This window comes from Drosophila miranda, chromosome 4, assembly GCF_003369915.1.
Source record: "Drosophila miranda strain MSH22 chromosome 4, D.miranda_PacBio2.1, whole genome shotgun sequence".
Classification (NCBI taxonomy): domain Eukaryota; kingdom Metazoa; phylum Arthropoda; class Insecta; order Diptera; family Drosophilidae; genus Drosophila; species Drosophila miranda.
In genome coordinates, this window is record NC_046677.1 from 15,764,919 (window position 1) to 15,785,403 (window position 20,485).

Sequence of the window (20,485 nt, forward strand, 5' to 3'; positions counted from 1 at the left end):
ATTTTTGCATTTCACTTTTCAACTTTTTTCTTTTCACTTTTCACATTTCACATTTTAAATTTTGTTTTGTTTTAGATCTAATGCTAGACCTTTTACTGAGAACAAGTTTGACGTAAAACACTGTGCTGTGTGATCGATTCTAGGAACCTTGTAGTCGAGTCTGTTGGTAAGTGATTCATTTTCATCACGTGTGCAGGTTTTTATTTCTCAAATGCCAGGTATTCGAAGCGTTTAGGGATACGTGGGCATGGACTGTGTGGGGGGGTTCTGTTCTCAATATCTCCACCTCTATTCAAAGGATTTTCAAAAGACCGATGTCCATCGATTGTTCTTTTTACTGTTTCTCACCGCCGCGCCGAGCAGAGCCAAATATTGAGACACCAACTGGCGTGGCCACAATCAAGTGCCACAATCGATGTTGATGCCACCAGCTACAGAGGCAAGTCTTGTAGCGGATATTGAGACACCCACTGAAAAGTGGCTTCCAGTCCGAATGCATTGAAGAGCAGTCCTTGGGTCCTTACCGGAACAAGTGCTGATTCCTCCCGTTCTTGGTGTTGTGTATTCTTGTGTGCTTTTAATTTCGAGAGGTTAGGGCCGACTTCCGTTCCGACAGAAGACTAAAATTTCCATCCGACTACTTTATAGCTGCCATCGGAACGATATGTCAAAAACAAACTGCTTGGACTGTAAAATACAGACAATCATCCGAATAGTCTGGCGTTTTCTTTCAAATAACTCTGTCAGAAGTTATTTTTGTGAACTCGTTGAACAAGCGAGGAGAGGAGCAACCAAAAATAATATCAGCATCAAATATTTCTCGACATTATTAAATTACGGTCATTAATCCATTTCGTCGCGTTGCGAACAATTTTGGAATTTTCATTGTAATTTGCTAAAAATACAAAGCTAACAACTGGAAATGTCGGGAATATCGCAGACATTTGAGAACTTTGTGGCAGAGCCCATGGGCGACAAGGCTGTCACAGAGTTGCCTGGAATTGGACCGACGCTGGGTGATCGCTTGATCGAATGTGGATTCGAAAAGGTGCGTTGTGTTCGCCATGTGCGGCAATATTCAAATATTTCCAAGGTATCAGCAAACACACATATAACGATTAAATACCCCCAGGCATACCAGGTGCTCGGCCAATTCTTGATATTGGCAAAAGATGGCGATATGTTCGTTATGTGGCTGATGGAAAGTTTCCAAGCCAGTTTTGGGCAAGCTATCGACTGCTACGATTGCCTCTACCTATGGTGCGATTTGTTCTTGTAAGCGACTTCTCAGTCGGCTCAGACGGGTCCTTTCTGAAAAGAAAACGAAAGCAGATCGGCAGCAGACAAAAAGTAGAGCAACAGCAGACAAACAGCAGACAAACAGAAGAGCAACAGCGGTAACAGCAGATTAACAGCAGAGTAACAGCAGACAAAGACCAGACCCACAGCAGATCAACAGCGGTAACAGCAGATTAACAGCAGAGTAACAGCAGAACGAGATGTACAGCAGAAAAGCAGCAACGACACAAGGAGAGCAGAGCACTGCAGTGCACTGCAGAGAACAGAGGAACAGCAGAAGAAATCGTAAAAGAAGCAGCAGCCAGACGTAATTCTCAGCAGCAGCAGCAGCAGCAGCAGCAGCAGCAGAATTCAACCGAATAAATGTATGAATTAAATGAATTAAATGTAGCACAGGCCCGTACCGAATTTCTTGCAAATGTCCCCCAAAAGCCACAGAACAATCCTTCACTTGCCTTTCACTCGATGCAGGTGTAGGATCTTAACGGGCTGTGGCTTTCCGACCTCCCGACTTCCTGCTTGGACGTTTGCTTTTTGTTCTGATCGGAATAAATTTATTTTATATTTTATGCTATTATGTTTGCATTTCACTTTTCAACTTTTTTCTTTTCACTTTTCACATTGCACTTTTTAAATTTTATTTTGTTTTAGATCTAATCCCGACGACTGAATTGATTCGAATGACTGAAATATTTATTTCCCGTTGGCTAATGCTAGACCTTTTACTGAGAACAAGTTTGACGTCAAACACTGTGCTGTGTGATCGATTCTAGGAACCTTGTTGTCGAGTCTGTTGGTAAGTGATTCATTTTCATCACGTGTGCAGGTTTTTATTTCTCAAATGCCAGGTATTCGAAGCGTTTAGGGATACGTGGGCATGGACTGTGTGGGTGGGTTCTGTTCTCAATATCTCCACCTCTATTCAAAGGATTTTCAAAAGACCGATGTCCATCGATTGTTCTTTTTACTGTTTCTCACCGCCGAAGCTTTGATTTCTTCTGTTCCTCCCCGAGGCACTTGGTGTCTCAGCATTTGGCTCTGAAGCTGGTGCCTTTGCCCCTCAAAGTTGAGCTTTCGTAGATTCAAGCGCAAAAGGTTCTAGAGCATAGCGTACCAGACGAAAGAGAGCGCTCTCTCTGAGCTGCGCTCGCACGGGCACGGCTCGCCGTACTCCCGAGAAATGGGCTTTCATGGCTAAAAGCTTCATCCGATCTATGCGGCGCAGAGCAGAGCCAAATATTGAGACACCAACTGGCGTGGCCACAATCAAGTGCCACAATCGATGTTGATGCCACCAGCTACAGAGGCAAGTCTTGTAGCGGATATTGAGACACCCACTGAAAAGTGGCTTCCAGTCCGAATGCATTGAAGAGCAGTCCTTGGGTCCTTACCTGAACAAGTGCTGATTCTTCCCGTTCTTGGTGTTGTGTATTCTTGTGTGCTTTTCATTTCGAGAGGTTAGGGCCGACTTCCGTTCTGACAGAACACTAAATCTCCATCCGACTACTTTATAGCTGCCATCGGAACGATATGTCAAAAACAAACTGCTTGGACTGTAAAATACAGACAATCATCCGAATAGTCTAGCGTTTTCTTTCAAATATCGCAGTATCGATACCAAAAATAATATCAACAACAAATATTTATCGACATAGTACGCTTATTTGGTCCATTTGGTCACTCTACGAACAATTTGGTAATTTTTTTGCATTGTAATTTGCTAAAAAAAAAAACAAAGCTACAACTGGAAATGTCGGGAATTTCGAAGAAATGTAGGATCTTTGTGTCAGAGCCCATTGGCGACAAGGCTGTCACAGAGTTGGCTGGAATTGGACCGACGCTGGGCGGACGCTTGACCGAAGCTGGATTCAAAAAGGTGCGTTGTGTTCGCCATGTGCGGCAATATACAAATATTTCGAAGGTATCAGCAAACAAATAACGATTAAATACCCCCAGGCATACCAGGTGCTCGGCCAATTCTTGATCTTGAAGAAAGATAAGGTACTGTTCATTCACTGGATGAGGGAATTGTGCCGCGCCAGCTCTAAGCAAGCTTCCGACTGCTACGATTGCCTCAACGATTGGTGCGAGGAGTTCTTGTAAGGGACTTCTTAGACTTTGGCTTCAGTCGGCTCAGACTGGAAAGAAAACGAAATCTCATTAACAAATAAGAACTAGTCATAGTCCATAAATAGCAATGAACAAATACATGTACTTACAAAGAGGCCATCGGTGGCTTGCGGTAGCCTGAAATAAAGAACATTCAGTTTTCAAGATTACAAATCGAGAAGATTCCACCTATGTTTTCATAATTTGTAAAATAATTTATATATTATATATTTATTTATATTTTATTTTATATATATTTAATATATATAATATAATTTAATTGTTCATTCGGAATAAAGAAATTCTATTCTGAACATATCAATTATCCTCCACGGCTAATTTCCACCCATGCCATCTCGTTGAAGTTGTCGAAGTCAAGGTCAAGGTCTTGGCAGCTGCATCTCTTTCTTTCCCCCGAATCGGACCATGAAACAGAGCAGCGGTCTATCTCCGTCTATTTCTTTCAACTGGCCATGAAAGTCTTGCAAAAAATAACCTTAAAACCAGCTCTAAAAGCTTCACAGCATCCAGCTTTAATAGTTTATAGCAGAAAGCTCTACAAGTACCTTAGCCACCAGCTCTAATAGTTGCATAGCTGCCAGCTCGAGTAGCTTTAATTTAATATCCGAAGCATTTTCTGCTGCTGTTGCGAATCGAATACATATATTTATGTAAAATAATGTGTGTTCTATTAACCCCTTGTCTAACATTTCACGACGCCAATTTGCATTTGTCTAGTTTGACGACAGGCACCAATTAAACTCGACTGAGCCCCCGGCAAGATTCAGCAAGAAAGTTGTCAGCACTTTGAAGTGCCCAAGTCTTGATCTATGTTACACGGTACTCGTAGAGTGCAAGGGTACCTTGCCTGTCTGCCTGCCTGGATTCAAATTTGGTGTAAAAGCCGTTTTAATATACAATGTGCACAATAACAGAATACTTATTTGGAATACTGATAAACGAAGACTATTACTATTATTATCCTTGCCTTCTTTGAGATAAGCTGGTATGATTTCAATATCAGTGGGGGGTATCTTATGGTCGTAATACTCGACTGCTCATAGTGTTCTTGTCTACTTAGTTTCTCTGTCAGCTTCCAGCTCTGTATGCAGTTCCAATGTCCCATGAATGTCCGCAGTCAACCCACAAGTCCCTCGCTCTTTCTGAAACTCCCTTTTTTACCCTCTATTCATCTATATATGTGTGTTGGTGTTGGTTATTATGCCTCGCGTCTGTTTGCTCTTGTTGCTCTTTAATTTATGCCATCCAGGATCCAGAATCCAGCAGCAGCAGCAGCAGCACAAACAGTTACTGCGGATGGTCTCTGCTCTTTTCATTCCTCCCTCTCTCTCTCTCTCTCAACCCCTCTCCTGCATCTGTTTGGTGAAGCAAAACCTATTTTCTTTGCAGTTGATTGCATTTTATAGCATTGCAACCTGTCAGGCTAACAGCTTCAAATTCTCAACTCCTTTTCCAGGGGAAAATGCACGAGCTACTCTTCTACTCTTCTACCCCTCAACACTCGCGCTCTACAGCTCCCTCTGTCCCTATGAATTTTTCAGGACATTTCGCGTGCCGCGTTCGTTTTGGGCGAAAGAGAGGGGGAGAGAGAGCTCTGTGCCAGCAAAAGAATAAAAACAATAGTCAAGTGCCTCGATATTGAGATACCTGGTACTCCGCAGATCTCTGCAGATATGACAAAAGTATGAAAAGCATGCAACCAGGTGTTCAAAGAAACGTTCAGGGCTTTCAGTTAATGGACCAAAGCGCATTGTTTGCTTGATTCCAATATACCCCTATGCTCTATGAGTAGCGGGGTATAATACAAATTTATTTAGTAGAAAGCCTTCAGTTTCGGTGCTTTGACTCGCTCCGTGCCTTTTGTGTATTTGTTTACCTGCTCTTTGGTTGGCTTCCAATTTATTGACGCAAATCATCCGACAATAAGCATGGAAATGTTCTGCCTTTGGCCATATTTCGGACGCCTAACCCCCGTTTAGAGCCCCGCGGCCATTTTCTCTGACACCAATTTCTATTTGTTTGCACTTCCTCTACGCTCTACGCTCTCCACTCTCTCTTCCCTCCTCCCTCCCCCACGCCCACAACGCCACCCACTGACTCTGTTTGTGTGCCAAGTGCCGTTATGCGATTCAAGTTGCGTTTAATAGTTAATGCAAAGCTTTTAAGCACCCAACAAAAGTTCAGCAGCAACAGCAATTGCAACTGCAACAAGAATGACGACAACGGCAGCGGGACTAAACGTCGCAAATAAAATAAAGAAAAGAAAAAGAAAAAAAAAAGAAAACTCTGGGAAAGCGCGGGTGAAAGAAATGCAAAAGTTAGAGTGAGGATACTCACTCGCATCTGATACCCTGTACCGCAACGAAGGTCTGTTCACTGATATACCATTCAGAGCAACAGCAGGTTTCCGCCTGCGAACATGATAACATGCTGTTAACGCTAGGAGTAACGGGTCGCTGTTAACGCTCGGTGTAACGGATCACTGTTAACGCTCGCTGGTAGCGCCGGAAGAGTGGCTCCACACGGCTCTCATAGCATTTAGCATGTAGCATGTTCGTCTACTAATCGTTGGATGTAAAAATCATCTGCTATAGATACGGCAAATGATAAGACAAAGATACATCTTTAAACCTATATTTAAGCTTCTTAAACCCATTGTTGATTCTCTTTTAAGCCTTCGCTCATTCCTTTTCTTACTCCTTTTGTTATTTATTGTCACCTCTTGACAGTACACTACCTTACTCGCAGCCTAAAACACCCTTACTACCACCTTCTCACCGCTCAACGGTTTCTAACTGTTGAATTAAATTTTTAGTATTTTTCGAGAGAATGAGAATGGGAAATACTTTGCCCTGCAACAGGGCGAAACAAGTGCCGCATGTAATTACATTAGCTTTTATTTCTATTATGCGCTCATAACATATTTTTTATTAATGCAGTATTCCATTAAAGGAATTAATGGCATAAAAAAGAACGAACGACTGCAGGGAGGAGCAGACGAGCGGAGGAGCGGAGGCGAACCGGTCGGGCGGGTAATTAAAAATGATCGGAGAGTTGAGCCAACGTAATGATGTGCTTAGTGCAGGTCGAGAGCTGCACGGTGCTCGGTGTACGGTGCACGGTGCTCGGAGCACGGTCCTCGGTACCCGGTACTCAATGTCCAGGCTCCGAGTGTCCACTACGCAGTACGTAACACTTTTTGCCCGTTGGCTGGAAGCGATGACCCAACAAGTTGTTGAGTGCTCAAGGGCCTGTGCCAATATCTAGGTCAACGAGTTGGAACACACTCAAAGAGTGCGTATGAGGAGAGAGACACGGACATAGAGCGTGTAGTGAAGATAGGCACACACATATATATACCACATACATATATATTTACATATATGGTAAGTAATTATGTGAAAGTACGGATTTTGTTGGGGGTAAACATGTTTGGTATTTCTAGGGATGGGAATTTAAGGTATTTTCATTAGAATTGCATAATTTATGGCTCATACTGTTCTGTTTTGTTTTGCAAAAGCTTAATTATAATTTCCACCAAAAATTCTTGTGATTTTCCAGAACATATGTTGGTCAAAATTAATTATTTCTGGGTGCAATAACACAGCATATACACTAGTATAACCATTTCGTGGTCTGCTGTCTGGCCATCATTCTCCTCGAAAAATCAAATAAGTAAACCTCTTTATCCCTTGAAAGGGTGAAATCTCTTCCATCTCAAAATGCAACCAAAATAACAATTGATTTATCATAGAAATTTTATTTTCATATATTTTTTATAACACACACACAATATTAAAATGAAAAAAAAGAGAGGTGATCCCTTCAAGTCGCAAACAAAAACCAGCGCGTGAAATGCACAAAAGAATATTTTAGCATTTCAAATCCCCAACTGCAACGGACCAACTAAAATTACAGTCAAAAAATGCAATTTCTTTTTATATGCCCTTCCCTGCATTGATGGCCAGAGATTTTTGATGAACTTGCCAAAGTTTTTTTAAAAAAAAAGTACAAACAGGAAAAGGGACTCGCTCTGAGTGTCGTCCGTTAGCCGGCTAATATTTTATTCATTTCATTTTGAAAGAAAGCAAAGAATGTGTGTGAAAATATGATTGAATGGAATTGAATGGAATTGCTCAGTTTTTAGTTATTGTATGCGATCGGCCAAGTGCGAAAATGATTTTCGCTTGACTTTCGAGTTTTATTGAAATTTTCGTTATGAAACCACAGAGTCAGAAAGAAAGAGATATGAAAACTTTCAGACTTTTTCTTTTGCTTGAATTTTTGGAGAACCAATAATGAAAGTGAAACAGGCGAAATAAGAAATGACTATGTAGTAAAGTAACAAGTTATAAGAATATATATATGTAAGATTAATAATAAGGTATCGTTTATTAATAGTGTTTTTCGAAAAAGAGTACAAAGTGTATGATTTAAGATGTGCAATTAATGAGTCTGTTCTTCCGACTTTTTGTTCAACTTTCTGCTTCTACTTCCAACAACCGACTCCCGTATCGATAACCCCTTATCGGTTAGGTCTTTTAAACATCGGTTAAGTCTGGTTATATCGGTTAGGTCTTATCGATGGTATCTTAAGTTCAAATGTTAATTTAGATGGGATAGTGCTAACTGCTTGATAGATACACTGTCCTTTACATATATATTTTGGAATTTATTCTAGTTCACAATTGCTTAAAACATAAATTGTGGGTGGAAAAGAAATCATAAAATGGAAACAAATTCGAATGAAAACGAAAAAACATAACTATTTAAGGGGCAAAATACACATACATATATGTAAATACAAGTTGACCCGGCAAACCAAATTGTTCTTTCAGAACTATTTCTTTTGCTCCAAACGATGTCATTGAGAAGTAGGAATCGAATGTGCGAATGGACTTCAGGAACAGGTTGAGGTCTGGATCCGTGCCGATAAGCAAGCCATCCAATGGTTCTGGTGATGTCTCAATTTCTGGCAGTTGCACTTTTCCTGATGAGTCACACCAGCGCCTGAAACTCTTTGATCATAGCACCAATCAGCACTTTCGGCTGAGCGGCATATTCCATATTTGGCTCGTACTCGAATGCGAGACGTAGGAACGAAGCGTATGGCGTTTTCTGCAATTTCTCTGTGAGTGTACCGGCCTTATGCCTCTTGTAATTGAGATTCACGAAATTGCAACATGCTCACACGCAAATTTTCGTTATTTTCTTGGATTCGTTCGTCTGTGCTTTCTCCTCTACTCCTGCTGAATTGTATATCTAATTGGATCCTTGTATAGGTATCTCCGATGGCTTACCCTTGACTCTATCCTTCTTATTTTTCAGCTTATCAGAACTGTTAATTCGGCAACGCGCACGTCAGAGAACACCCCCTAGAAAAACGTCAAAGGTCTTGAGCTTCTGTAGCTGGCAGCTTGCAACTTGGCCTGTGGCAAGATGCCTGTCAGAAGTTTTTAGGCATGGCATGGCATCAATGCTATCGTCATTTGGCTTTCACTGCGCACATGATTATTACACACGCTCGCACAGATACACCCACACAGCCAAGAGCACCAACAGATCCACCTATACACTCACGCACACCCACTGACAGACAGATATACAGACATACGCATGGAAGGAAACTTTGAACCGAAAAACTTGCCGCAAAAACTTTTTAAGTAAACGCGCAGCCAAAAAAGCCAGAAGGCGCGGGTAGGGGAGCAAAGGGTAAGCAAAAAATTAAACTAAAAACCAAACTTTAACTTAATGAAAATGCAATATTTGCCGGCGCGCGGCGGGCAAAACTTTTCCCCCACAGCCTGCCTCAAATTTATGCATCAACGTAGGCCAACTCAAGGAAATCAAAAACCTAGGCCAGATTTAAATCATTCATTCACCGATTCAGTCATTCCCAAAACGAAATCAGTGTGATATAGTGTGTAGAATATTTTCTAAATTATTTTTTAACAATGGCAAACGCACGTAAAGGCGCCAAGCCCCGTAAGCCCCGTAGCTCAGTGGCTGCACGCCGTGTTAAGAAACCCAACCCAGTACGTCTTCGTAGTCTGGGGGATCTGAAAGCGTCGGAGATGATTAAAGTGGAGTCCGCTCTACATGCAGCAACCAATTTGGCATCGAAGGAGGCAAATTTGAAGGAGAACTTGAACTTGATATTACCCGACGAAGACTACCTGCCAGACGATATAGAGTCGGTACAATCGGAGAGCAAAGACAAAATTCAAAATCGTGTGGACATCGCCACGAAGCTGTTGGGTTTCGTTGAGAGCGAGGACACAACACCTCTTTCTCTGTCAGAGTTTCTTGCCCGATGCGCCAATCGCAGTGCTACCAAGAGCCCTGACCAGGAAAAAACTGATGATGGCGACATATGTCAAATCTGTGAACTTCCCAAAAAGTAGAAGAACTGTTGCTGTACAAACCCCAAGAATTTGTTCAATTTATTGTGGTATGTATATATTTATAAATGTCAATTGTTATAATTGTATCCTTGATAACAATAATTTCCTTGGTTTTCAGGTGGTGCTGAAGCTTTGCGTGATTAATTAATTGTTCAGAATAGAAGTAAAATATACTAACGTTGATACATATGGTTTTTTATTTTTTTTTATTATTCGTGTGTACTCAACCTTGGATTACTCCTTCTACAACTCATAAATCCGCCCTCCTACAAACAGTATTCTTTGACAGTTGATAAATGACTCCATTATCATCCATTATATTACGCGCGTCCAATCCCGTCCAACCGACCGAGGTGCGCTATAGCATGACGCGCGACGAGGATAATATTCGAGGAAAATTGGAACTAAACTTACTAAAATTACAAATACATATACTAATTACGGGACAGGTATGCTAGTATTAGTAATTTAAGAAAAGGAAGGAAATAATTAGTAGATATAATATGGTAGAGGCAATCAAACAATAAACAGTTCAGGCAAGGAATAAGTGGATCTCCAAAGCGAAAGGGACAATGGTATATAGTTTTTGTTGGACCACATAGGAATCATTAATAAAAATCACACCTAGAATTTTTCCACGATTAACAAAGGATGAAATGTTTTTGAATCTTTCTCTCCTGTCTTCCACCTCAATGCCACATTAATTCGTTGCACGAGTACTCCTACGCCATCTTCGAGTGCAAGTCCCCCATCATTTTAGGCACCCCAAAACACACACTTTTATGCCAGACTTTGCACACCCCACACCCCACACACACTCAGACAGACACAGACGCACACTCAGATTTTTTATGCGTCTCGTAGTAACCCATTTTTTTTATCCAAGTGATGCAGGGATATATGTTTCTGGTTGCCGACAAAAACGGGGTGCAGAGATAATCCAAATCTCATTACGCCAAGTCGTACTTAAGATTAAAAATAATTATTTCAATTTCTGTGCCGTGCCATCGTCACGTAGTCCTACCTGGCCGAAGGGCGGAAGCGGGGGATGGAGATCGGGGCTTCGGCTGGGCGGCTGGCAGAGGAAAAAAGTGAAAATTCAATTAGAATGCGCCAACTCCATGTGAACAGGCAACCAGGCGAGTCTAACTGTCTGGCTGTGGCTCTGGCCACGGTCGGCTCCGGCTCCGGCCGTGGCTCTGGCTCTGGCTCCAGCCTGTCTGTGCTCCCAAAATGCAATGCCGGCAGTGTTATATAGCAGGTGGAAAAAGGCAAAGACATGGGCGTACACGGCACGTTTTCCACCGTCCTTTTTACCGAAAAGTGCACCTGCATATGTCTCTTACTGATGCAAATATTATCCAATATATGTATGTATGAAAACACTTGCGAATATTTAGTTATGAATATCATGTGAATGTATCATTGGCAAACGTATCGTGTAAGAGGACCATTCGGAAATGGAATGCTCCCACGGCAGCCGCCATCGCGTAATCCTTTTGCCAGCCTGCGAGCAACCACAATAATTTGATTTTACTTTGCTTTAACTTCATGAAAAAGTTTCAAGTTTTTTCACACACACACACACACACCTTACACCTCTCCTATCCCCCCCTGTGTGTTGACTGCTTCTGATAAAGTTTTTAATTTTGCAGCTGAAACTCATTTAGAGGAACGAAAGTGCGAAGCCACAGAACCAGCAGCAGCAGCGGCAGCGGCAGCATCCGAGGATGATACGTGTTTTAGGAGCGTCTGCTGCATATTTAATGGAGCTGCCAGCCTCAAAGGCTGCCAGAAGAACAACTTAAAGAGGAAGAGATCTATGGAGCTTGTTATACATACATGAAAGTGTATATAGATACCAGTGTATATATAAATATCCATTTCGCTTGGCATTACATGGCCTACGGCATAATGAAACCCGAAAAATCAACTTGGCTGTAACTTTGGCCAAACAGACAGAGATTCTGGCAAGAAATTGTTATACGAACTGGAAAAATACACAATCTACAAAAATTCATCTTCATTATGGTGGACGACGCGCGGCTCGGCGGAGGAGCAAATGCATTCAAATGAGGCCTTGCCATGGATAGCCCTTAGGGATCAAGGAGAGGGTGGTGGTGGTGGTCGGGGCCAAATTAAATTAAAATTTTCATACATTTTTGGTTAGAATAACATTTAAGAATTGCTGATTTTTGGCGTGGGAGGGGGTGGAGAAAGAACCGTGGGGCATCAAATTAAAATATTTCTTCACTCTTTTTCCATATCTAACCATTATTTTTATTCATTCTTATGAAAATAGTACTCATTATGTAAATAAATTCGTCCCCTATATGGTTCCATCAAACAAACTCTGAAAACAGCTAAAATTGGTAATTGAATGACTCGTTTTGTGTCCATAATTTCCGTAATTCCACTCAAAGAATTCCGAATGTTTTAAATCAATTTCTTCCCGCACTGGGTCTGAGAAAGCAACTAGTAAAATCGAAGTCAAACACTCAAAAACTCAAAAAGTCATTCACGAAAAATTCTGTCGCACTGATTGAGTTTTCGGTTTGGCTTTTTGATTGCATCAGGTGCCCAGTCGGGGTCCGTGTCCATTCCCTATCCAAGTAATGTGGCTCGTCCTTCTGGCTGAACTGGACCGAAAGAAATCGCTTTGGAGAACACAAAAGCCAATTCGGATTCGCAGCACAGCGCAGCAGCGTTCGCTCCAGGAATGGTAACGGACAAAAATATTTTCTGAGTGAAAAACAATGCAATTCAATCTTTCTTTTTTTTTTTTGTTGGCAAACAAAAAGCACAGCCCCAAGTCCCTTTGGCTGGCAAACACGCCATCACATCCCTTCATCATCCGTTGCCATTTTCTCTCAGAAAGCAATTCTATTTGATGGGGTAAAAGTGTTTGAATTTGAATTTGAATTAATAGGATTAGAATGAAATGACTTTCAATGGGGGTAAATAAATTAAAGTGCTTTTTACCATCAAATTGAATGCAAATGTTGGTTCTGTTTCGCTTGCACAAAGGGACTACAGGGACACGCAGGCGCCCATACCCGCATACCTAGTGGAGAGCTGGCAGAGAGTTGATATAGGAACAATCAGATTAGTTGGTTAACAAATATATCCGCATATAGCAGAGACAGCAGCAGTAGCAGCAGCAAAGGCATTTTAATTATCGCTATTCCCCAGGGCGCAGTTGAAATAATTGCCGTGCCCTGAGGGGGTTCCTGGGATGGGCTGGGATGGAACTATGGCCCTGCCAAGAAGGCCTGCCGTACGCACTTTTGGCCTTATCAGTGGCCTCAAAATGGCACAAAAACTGTTTGGCTCGAAGGGCGGATAGGCAGGCCTCTATATACTCGTTTGGTAGCACAAAAAATAATAAAACAAACCACAACGGAAGAGGCCATAGAAGAAGTACAACGCGCGTGTCGTGCTGGCCTGAGGAAAAAATTAGGCATTCCGTGCGAAATGTAGATACGAGATAATCATTTTAATAAATTTCACAGTGACAAATTGCTCTCCCTATATCTCCCGTTTTTGTCCTGTGTCCCCAGTCCTGGCTGTAGGCGTGAATTAGTAATAAGTGATGGCTGCGCGGTGTCTTGACTAATTGATGAGTGAGACTTCTGACTAACTTACTGTTACTGTGGCTCAGGCAATAACTTGTTCTTTTTTCCCCATTCTTTATACAATAGGGGTACTCGTGAGACAGCCACTACAGTGGCTCGTATTTAGAAATTATCAAAGATCGGGCACTTCAAGTGAGATTTCTGGGAGTATTCCTATATTCCCAAACATTAATGTACGGTTTTGTGTTTTGTGATTGCCATAAAGGATTACTATTATAGTCTGGTCGTTCAATTAAATAGTTCTTATTTCCCACACACTTCGGCAGCTGCTATACGGCGTACTGCAGGATGTCTCGGGTGTTTTTAATTTTCGCTTGAACAATTTTCATTCCGCTTCCGGCACAGCCCCATCCAGTCAATTGTTTGCTTGGCGCATTATGCAAATTATGAAACTACAAGAGAAAACTTTAAGCTATTTTTTTTGGCCATATTTTGTTGAGTCACAGCTGTTGACATTTTGTTTGCCAATTTTTCTTGAGCAGGCTCAGGCGGTAATGGGTGACAGATGAACGGGCGGGCTGGGAGGCAGAGGACTGGAAGAGCTGCCGAAAAGCAAAAATTTATACTTAAAGGGAAATAATATATGTATATAGATAGAAATCCGAAGTAAAATATCGAAATCATTTTGATATCCATATAGAATTTCTAACAAACAAACATTCCCATCGTTTGGGTAGTTATTAACAAATATTAACAAATACACTATCCCAATATATTCCAAAAAATGTATACATGTCCTAGATAACTCTCCCAACTAGTCATGAACAGTTTAAACCGAAACAGGTCTTTTGAATTTCTGCCAAAAATAAAGGCACCAGAAATGTGAAAACTCTGGGATCTTAGTAGGCCTGCTGTCACCGTTATTTTAGCTTAGTTTTGTATAGGTTTTTGGCAGTCAGTTCTCATAAGTGTTTGTGACTTCGTCCCGTTCACATCTATTGTTTCCTACGAAATTTATTTTACTTAACAACAAAATTTCCAAACCAAACGCTCTGAGATGCCTCTTAAGTGCATAATCGAGTGCGTCCATAAGATAGCACACAACCTAATCGTAGCCCGGCCTGCGGTGCCGATTACATGCGGAGTAAGTTTTGATGTGCGGTCTGATTCGATCGAATCTTCATGATCTGATCTGTTTTGCAGGGCTGCCGTGTGCCCGCCAAAGATGGCCCCTTAACCAATATAATCTTCTTCACGGCAATCTTTTGGCCTCTGTACGTGTGCCTCTTGAAGGATGCCATCATCCTGCTGAAGGACATGGTCAAGAAGATGATGCGCGAATAGTTGAAGCGACATTTATACAGTGATCATAGCTCATAAATCAAACAAGTCCATATAACACATTCGAAAACACGGCTCGTTCTATCGACCAACTAATACTCAACATGTTTGGACCATACTCGTGCCTGGACCAGTTAGGAATTCCAGCATCTACGTTTTTTTCCTCCACATTTTCGGGGCGTTGCTGTGGGAATTCCTCTGGCTTCCAAAAAACGAGCTATTTTACTACACAGACAAAATATTCGTACAAATGTAAACCAAAACATCAAATACACAAATAAACTGTTGGCATCGTCTGAGTTGTGGTTTTGTTCTGGTACTCCTCTTGCCTACGATTTTCGTGTAGAACTTCCTGGCATTCAAGGACAGAAAAAGCACCATTTCTGTAAGTCTGAAATGCAAAATTTGTAATTCCCCATTGACACATTGACCCAGTGACTAGTTACTCTGACTACTAGCTGTCAACTTAGTTGAATTTATATCACAAAGGTTTGTGCAAACGAAATAAATACAATTACTAGTCTCAAAAGAAAACAAGCCTTTCCAGCACTTTATAAAACCACTCCCATCTGAACAGTATTGCCAATTGGCTGATGATGTAGTCTTTGCCAAGCCGCAGTCCTTGCGCAAGTGGTAGTACAACAGCACTAAAGTGAACAGGAACGGGAAGATGAAAATATCAAGCCCTTTTCATGTAGTTCTTGGTACTGCTGTAACCACTTCTCCACTGCAGGGCGTGGCAGTGAGGGTTTTTGGACCAGAAGAACATTTCGCTTTACAATCTGTTTGACAGAATCATCAACCAAGCGACTGAGTTACATACTCGCATCCTCCGAGTCGCAATTCAAAATTAATTTATGTACTATTTAACGTCAAATACAGATACTGATTTACAAATCCAAATACAAATGCAATATAAAAAGCATTCAGTAGTTTCCGTCCATTGCTGCAGAGCGAATGTCGTGAGGTCGTTGTACCGGAAAAATGGATGCTGTGCGCGATTGGCTATTGGCCTTTCCTATTGGGCTACAGATGTAACTAATTCTAGTAATAAGTTATTACATTACGTCTTGTGTTGTGTTAGCGCAATATTTAATTCTTTTAGTTCGCTTTTTAATACATATTAGAGTGGTAAGGCGTAGTGTAGTGTGAATTTTATTCAAATTAAATGCGCAGCCGCATGATGGTAGAAGATGTGAGGAGAATAAATGACGATGTTTTAAGGGGAAAATGCTTGATCTTGATCAGAGACTGAAGGTTGCAGGTGTCGGAGGCCCACTGTTTAGCTGAAGGTATTGATCTGAAATGGGAGATATCAAACGATGAGAGTTGATTTTGTAGAGAGCAAATGAAGTACTTACAATATCATCAATCTTCAAGATGGAGCGAATAGTCTCCGTGGCCAAGGTGATGGCCGAAACACTGACCAGCAGCGGCTGAACCACATTCTCCGCATAGATATCTGTGATGGCGCCCTTGCGCACATTGATGCCGGCATTCTTCTCGCCCTGGGCATGACGATTGCGCAGCTCTGTGACTGTGGCAATGGGATTGAGGCCGGCATTCTCGGCCAGCGTCGAGGGAATGACCTCCAGGGCATCGGCAAATGCGCGGAAGCAATACGCATCCACACCCTCCACCGTCTGGGCGACGGCTGCCAGTTGCAGTGACATCTCGATCTCGGGTGCACCACCGCCCACAATCTGGAAGGGCTTCTTCACCAGACAACGCACCACACAGAGAGCGTCGTGCAGGGAACGGGCTGCCTCCTCCAGCACCAGTTTGTTGGATCCGCGGCAAATGATCGACACAGTGCGTCCCTGGTTCTGGATGCCAGTGATCTTCACGAATTTGTTGGTGCCACTGGCAACCTCCTCCACGAGTTCGGCGCTGACCAGATTCTCGGCGGAGAAGTGATCCAGCGATGCAATTGGACGGCAATGCAGGGTCTTGCAGACAAACTCAATGTCCTCACGCTCCACATCCTTGACCACCATGCACTTGATCTTGTCCAGGAAATGCTGGGCCAGATCCGAAACAGCATCACTGTACGAAAATTCAAGATTGAGTCTTGCATAAAAGATGGCTCAATACTCTCAACTTACCGCAGGATAGACTTTTGAACCAGCAGCACATTGCAGCCGGCCTTCTTGACCTGCTTGACAATGTTGAGAATGTAGGAACGTTCCTCCTTCAGCACGCGATCCATGGCAGCGTAGTCCGAAACAATCACGCTGTGATCCATCTGTAAAGGAGATCACATATGGAAACCTGAACCACTGCTGGAAGTTTTCCCCTACTCACATCGGTTTTTGGTGCTGAAATACAGAATTGGATGAGACCAATCTTGGCCTTCTCGATGCGCTTGGGGGCATTGGTGCCGGCCGAGCGGCTGGTGAAGACCAAGCCTTCAATCAGCTCAGTATCCTCCACGGTACCGCCCAGACTGGAGATGACCTTAATGTTCTTGAGATCCACAGCGATCTCCTTGCCCGGCTCGGTGACCTTCAGCACGGCGTCCACGGCGATGGGGGCCAAAAGGCTGCTCTGCTGCGAGACCACCTTGGAGTTGAGCGAAGTGGAGGCGCTCTTGATCAGCGTCTCACGATCCGTCAGCTCGATGGGGGTGGCCATCTGTGTGAGAATCTCCACAGCCTTGTTGGAGCAGCGCTGGAAGGCGTCCGAAATGGCCGTGGGATGTAAGCCCTTCTGCAGCAGTTTCTCGCAGGCCTCCAGCAAGGCACCGGCAATGACCACGACCGAGGTTGTGCCGTCACCGGCCTCGACATCCTGGGCACGAGACAGCTCGACCAACATCTTGGCGGCAGGGTGGAGCACGTTCATCTGCTTCAAGATGGTGGCGCCATCGTTGGTGATGGAAACCTCACCGTTGCCGGCCTGAATCATCTTGTCCATGCCGCGGGGACCCAAGCTAGTGCGGATGGCATCGGAGACAGCTGTAAGCAATCACACATTTCTTTTAGTTTTCTTCAACTTTACAAATAAAAGCTAGAATTGGCCAGAAAAATGCTATATCGACAGAACCGTTCGTCACATGAGTAATGCGCTGCTCTTCTTCTTCTCTAAGAAATTTCCAGAAGCAGCCGGCGTCCAACTGCGTTTTTTCAAAGGCATTATCCATGGAAATTTACCATAAAACAACTTCCCACACTAATAAAGGTCTTATATGCAGCACAAATAACAATTTTGCGTGGATTTTGTGTGATGTTTCGGTTTTATTTCTGGTTATTTGGGCATTTCTTACCTTTGGCCGCCTGTATGTTCGACATACGAACATCCGTGGGCTTCGACTTGTCTTTGAAGTTCTGAGACTTCGGTTTAATACCAACTGTTCTAGCCTTAGGCGCCATTGTAGTGTTTATAATACAATTTTTAACAAGATGCAATTATTATCAACGATTTTAACAGCGATTAACACAGATTAAAATATGTCCAATTTTTATGTTTTGAGGCGGCCCGTGCTGTGACTAGCGATGGTGTCAATATATCGATATATATAGGTGATATTTTTTGGACTGGCGAAACTATGAATATGGATATTTTAGTGAGATGGAACTACTTCTATAAATTCTAGCCGATTAACACTATTTTTCTATTGTTTCACATCTTATTATCATGAACCCGCGACTTTTAATTCTACTTATCGATGCACAGGGTTGCTGCAAACAAAATGCCGATATACTTGTACGATAAATGAAAGTTTGCCCTTATTCTTTTCAGCCGCCTTTAATGATTCGACTTTTTTTGTTATTTGTGATATTTGTAAAATTTAAAGTCTCGAAATAATGCCGCATGGACATTCCCACGATCACGGTGGCTGTGGCCACGAGGCAACCGATGTGGACCATGCCTTGGAAATGGGCATCGAATACAGTTTGTACACAAAAATTGATGCCGAGAACCTCGAGTGTCTGAACGAGGAGACGGAGGGCAGCGGTAAAACTGTCTTCAAGCCGTACGAATCGCGTCAAGATATGAGCAAATTTGTCCAGAGCGATGCCGATGAGGAGCTGCTCTTCAATATACCCTTTACCGGCAACATCAAACTCAAGGGCATCATCATCTGTGGCGCCAACGATGACTCGCATCCGAATAAGGTTAAAATGTGAGTGTACTCTGGCGGGAAACATTGTTTGAATCTATATTTAATTGGACATGTGTGTTGTTACAGCTTCAAGAATCGACCAAAGATGACGTTCGATGATGCCAAGGTCAAGGTGGACCAGGAGTTTGAGTTAACACGCGACCCTCGCGGCGAAATAGAATACTCACCCAAAGTGGTCAACTTCTCCTCGGTCCACCATCTGACCCTGTACTTCCCCAGCAATTTCGGTGATGACAACACACGCATCTACTATATTGGTAGGTTTGGGGATAGAAAACATGTATATTGCGACTAAACTGCCGCCTTTATTGCAGGTCTTCGTGGAGAGTTTAGCGAGGCTCACTATCATGGCGTAACCATTTGCAATTATGAAGCCCGTGCCAATGCCGCTGATCATAAAGACAAGGTCTTTGATGGTGTCGGACGCGCCATACAATAAATCAGAGGATCTGTCTTCATTTCGGTTATAGAGTGCTGTATTTCTGAGTTTCTCTCTAAATTATATTTTGTGATCAATTGAATTATCAAATGAAATATTTATATGTATAACGTAACTAATTGAAGCATAATTAAGCATTTATTGCACTATTCTTGTACTTTTGATTCGTTCTCAAGCATGCTGCGCAGCTGGTGGCACCACATCAGGTCCGATCTTCACTCCAATATTGGGGGCCTTATCAGAATGGATCTCTGCCGACACATCGGTAAACAGTTTGTCCCACTGCCAGATCTCATCTACCTCATTGAGGGTCTCCTGGGGCAGCAGGCAATCGGTCAATACGGACAGATTAAAATTATCAACTGCATTGAAAGCGTGCTGTGAAAGCAAATCCGTGCTGATCTCCTTGAGAACCGCCAAACGATTAAAGCTGGCACTGAAGGCAGATAAGTTTTGAACTAAATATTTACTAAATTATTAAACTTAAATTCTGAACTTACGTAGGCGGTTCAACTATTTCGTTGAGCATGATTTCATCCTTGAAGTCGTCCACATCGGGTATAACAGGTATATCATCAGTGGGAACGGATGTTGCTGATTTTGTCTGTTGAAAACGCTCGCTTAAAGGATGCAAATATGAATTAATTATGTCTAAAAGATCTCCATGACTACAACTTACTCATCAAATGAATTCTTCTTGGATCTGTGGAAGGTATGACATAATTATTCAACGATTTATGGAAGCGTTTAGCGACACTCACTTTAAACCCTTAAAGCCAGCATCCGCCCAACCTCCAGATATGCGTCGGATGGGCGGCCGGTGTGATTCGAATTCATTGTTGTATGTGGTCGAGGTGGCCTCCGTTGTCGTGGGACTTCCCTGCGCCTGCACATTCAGAGTGATATCTATGGATATGTCCTTAACAGGCTGCGATGATTCCTCCTTCAAGACATCGCGACTCTTGGAGCGACGCCCCTTTCGGGCCGTTGTCTAAGCGAATATAATTGTATTTTTATAATCAAAATCGGCCATTATGTTATAGTTTACCTTTCTTATGGTCATTTTTAGCTCCTCGGCCCAATCCATAGCTAATTTGTTTATTTTTTCCGCGTTACCAAGGCAACAAGTGTTCATCGGGCCTATTGAAATATACCGTAATATACTGAAAAA

The 20,485-nt window shown here is 42.6% G+C and overlaps 7 protein-coding genes across 7 annotated transcripts in view; 5 read left to right on the top strand and 2 right to left on the bottom strand.

The window, feature by feature from the left end:
- The window catches only part of LOC108163873 (barrier-to-autointegration factor-like), a 38,551-nt gene extending 34,960 nt beyond the window's left edge, over positions 1 to 3,591 (top strand). The window contains exons 4-7 of the mRNA XM_033393500.1: positions 76 to 166; positions 1,951 to 2,095; positions 2,814 to 3,175; positions 3,256 to 3,591. Coding sequence (XP_033249391.1) covers positions 3,050 to 3,175; positions 3,256 to 3,402 — 273 coding nt within the window. The 5' untranslated portion in view covers positions 76 to 166; positions 1,951 to 2,095; positions 2,814 to 3,049 and the 3' untranslated portion in view covers positions 3,403 to 3,591. The remainder of the gene's footprint in view (positions 1 to 75; positions 167 to 1,950; positions 2,096 to 2,813; positions 3,176 to 3,255) is intronic.
- On the top strand, positions 159 to 1,630 carry LOC108163870 (barrier-to-autointegration factor-like). The gene is made up of 2 exons (XM_017299386.2): positions 159 to 1,048; positions 1,133 to 1,630. The coding sequence occupies exons 1-2, from the start codon at positions 923 to 925 to the stop codon at positions 1,277 to 1,279; spliced, it is 273 nt and encodes a 90-aa protein (XP_017154875.1). The 5' UTR covers positions 159 to 922; the 3' UTR covers positions 1,280 to 1,630.
- Positions 3,592 to 9,297: 5,706 nt separating the features above from the next.
- Positions 9,298 to 10,022, top strand: LOC108163865. The gene is made up of 2 exons (XM_017299381.2): positions 9,298 to 9,880; positions 9,952 to 10,022. The coding sequence occupies exon 1, from the start codon at positions 9,384 to 9,386 to the stop codon at positions 9,831 to 9,833; it is 450 nt and encodes a 149-aa protein (XP_017154870.2). The 5' UTR covers positions 9,298 to 9,383; the 3' UTR covers positions 9,834 to 9,880; positions 9,952 to 10,022.
- Positions 10,023 to 14,360: 4,338 nt separating this feature from the next.
- LOC117188759 lies at positions 14,361 to 15,045 on the top strand. Its single transcript, XM_033393096.1, has 2 exons — positions 14,361 to 14,552; positions 14,612 to 15,045. Exons 1-2 carry the CDS (start codon positions 14,466 to 14,468, stop codon positions 14,750 to 14,752), a joined length of 228 nt encoding a protein of 75 aa, XP_033248987.1. The 5' UTR covers positions 14,361 to 14,465; the 3' UTR covers positions 14,753 to 15,045.
- Positions 15,046 to 15,819: 774 nt separating this feature from the next.
- LOC108163371 (T-complex protein 1 subunit delta) lies at positions 15,820 to 18,257 on the bottom strand. Its single transcript, XM_017298623.2, has 5 exons — positions 18,015 to 18,257; positions 17,054 to 17,706; positions 16,855 to 16,994; positions 16,111 to 16,795; positions 15,820 to 16,049 (listed from the first exon to the last, which is right to left on the bottom strand). Exons 1-5 carry the CDS (start codon positions 18,118 to 18,120, stop codon positions 16,032 to 16,034), a joined length of 1,602 nt encoding a protein of 533 aa, XP_017154112.1. The 5' UTR covers positions 18,121 to 18,257; the 3' UTR covers positions 15,820 to 16,031.
- Positions 18,258 to 18,444: 187 nt separating this feature from the next.
- Positions 18,445 to 19,444, top strand: LOC108163373 (PITH domain-containing protein GA19395). Its single transcript, XM_017298625.2, has 3 exons — positions 18,445 to 18,875; positions 18,942 to 19,132; positions 19,190 to 19,444. Exons 1-3 carry the CDS (start codon positions 18,556 to 18,558, stop codon positions 19,312 to 19,314), a joined length of 636 nt encoding a protein of 211 aa, XP_017154114.1. The 5' UTR covers positions 18,445 to 18,555; the 3' UTR covers positions 19,315 to 19,444.
- Positions 19,334 to 20,485, bottom strand: LOC108163372 (intraflagellar transport protein 43 homolog). The gene is made up of 5 exons (XM_017298624.2): positions 20,363 to 20,485; positions 20,076 to 20,305; positions 19,994 to 20,017; positions 19,815 to 19,934; positions 19,334 to 19,750 (listed from the first exon to the last, which is right to left on the bottom strand). Exons 1-5 carry the CDS (start codon positions 20,447 to 20,449, stop codon positions 19,486 to 19,488), a joined length of 726 nt encoding a protein of 241 aa, XP_017154113.2. The 5' UTR covers positions 20,450 to 20,485; the 3' UTR covers positions 19,334 to 19,485.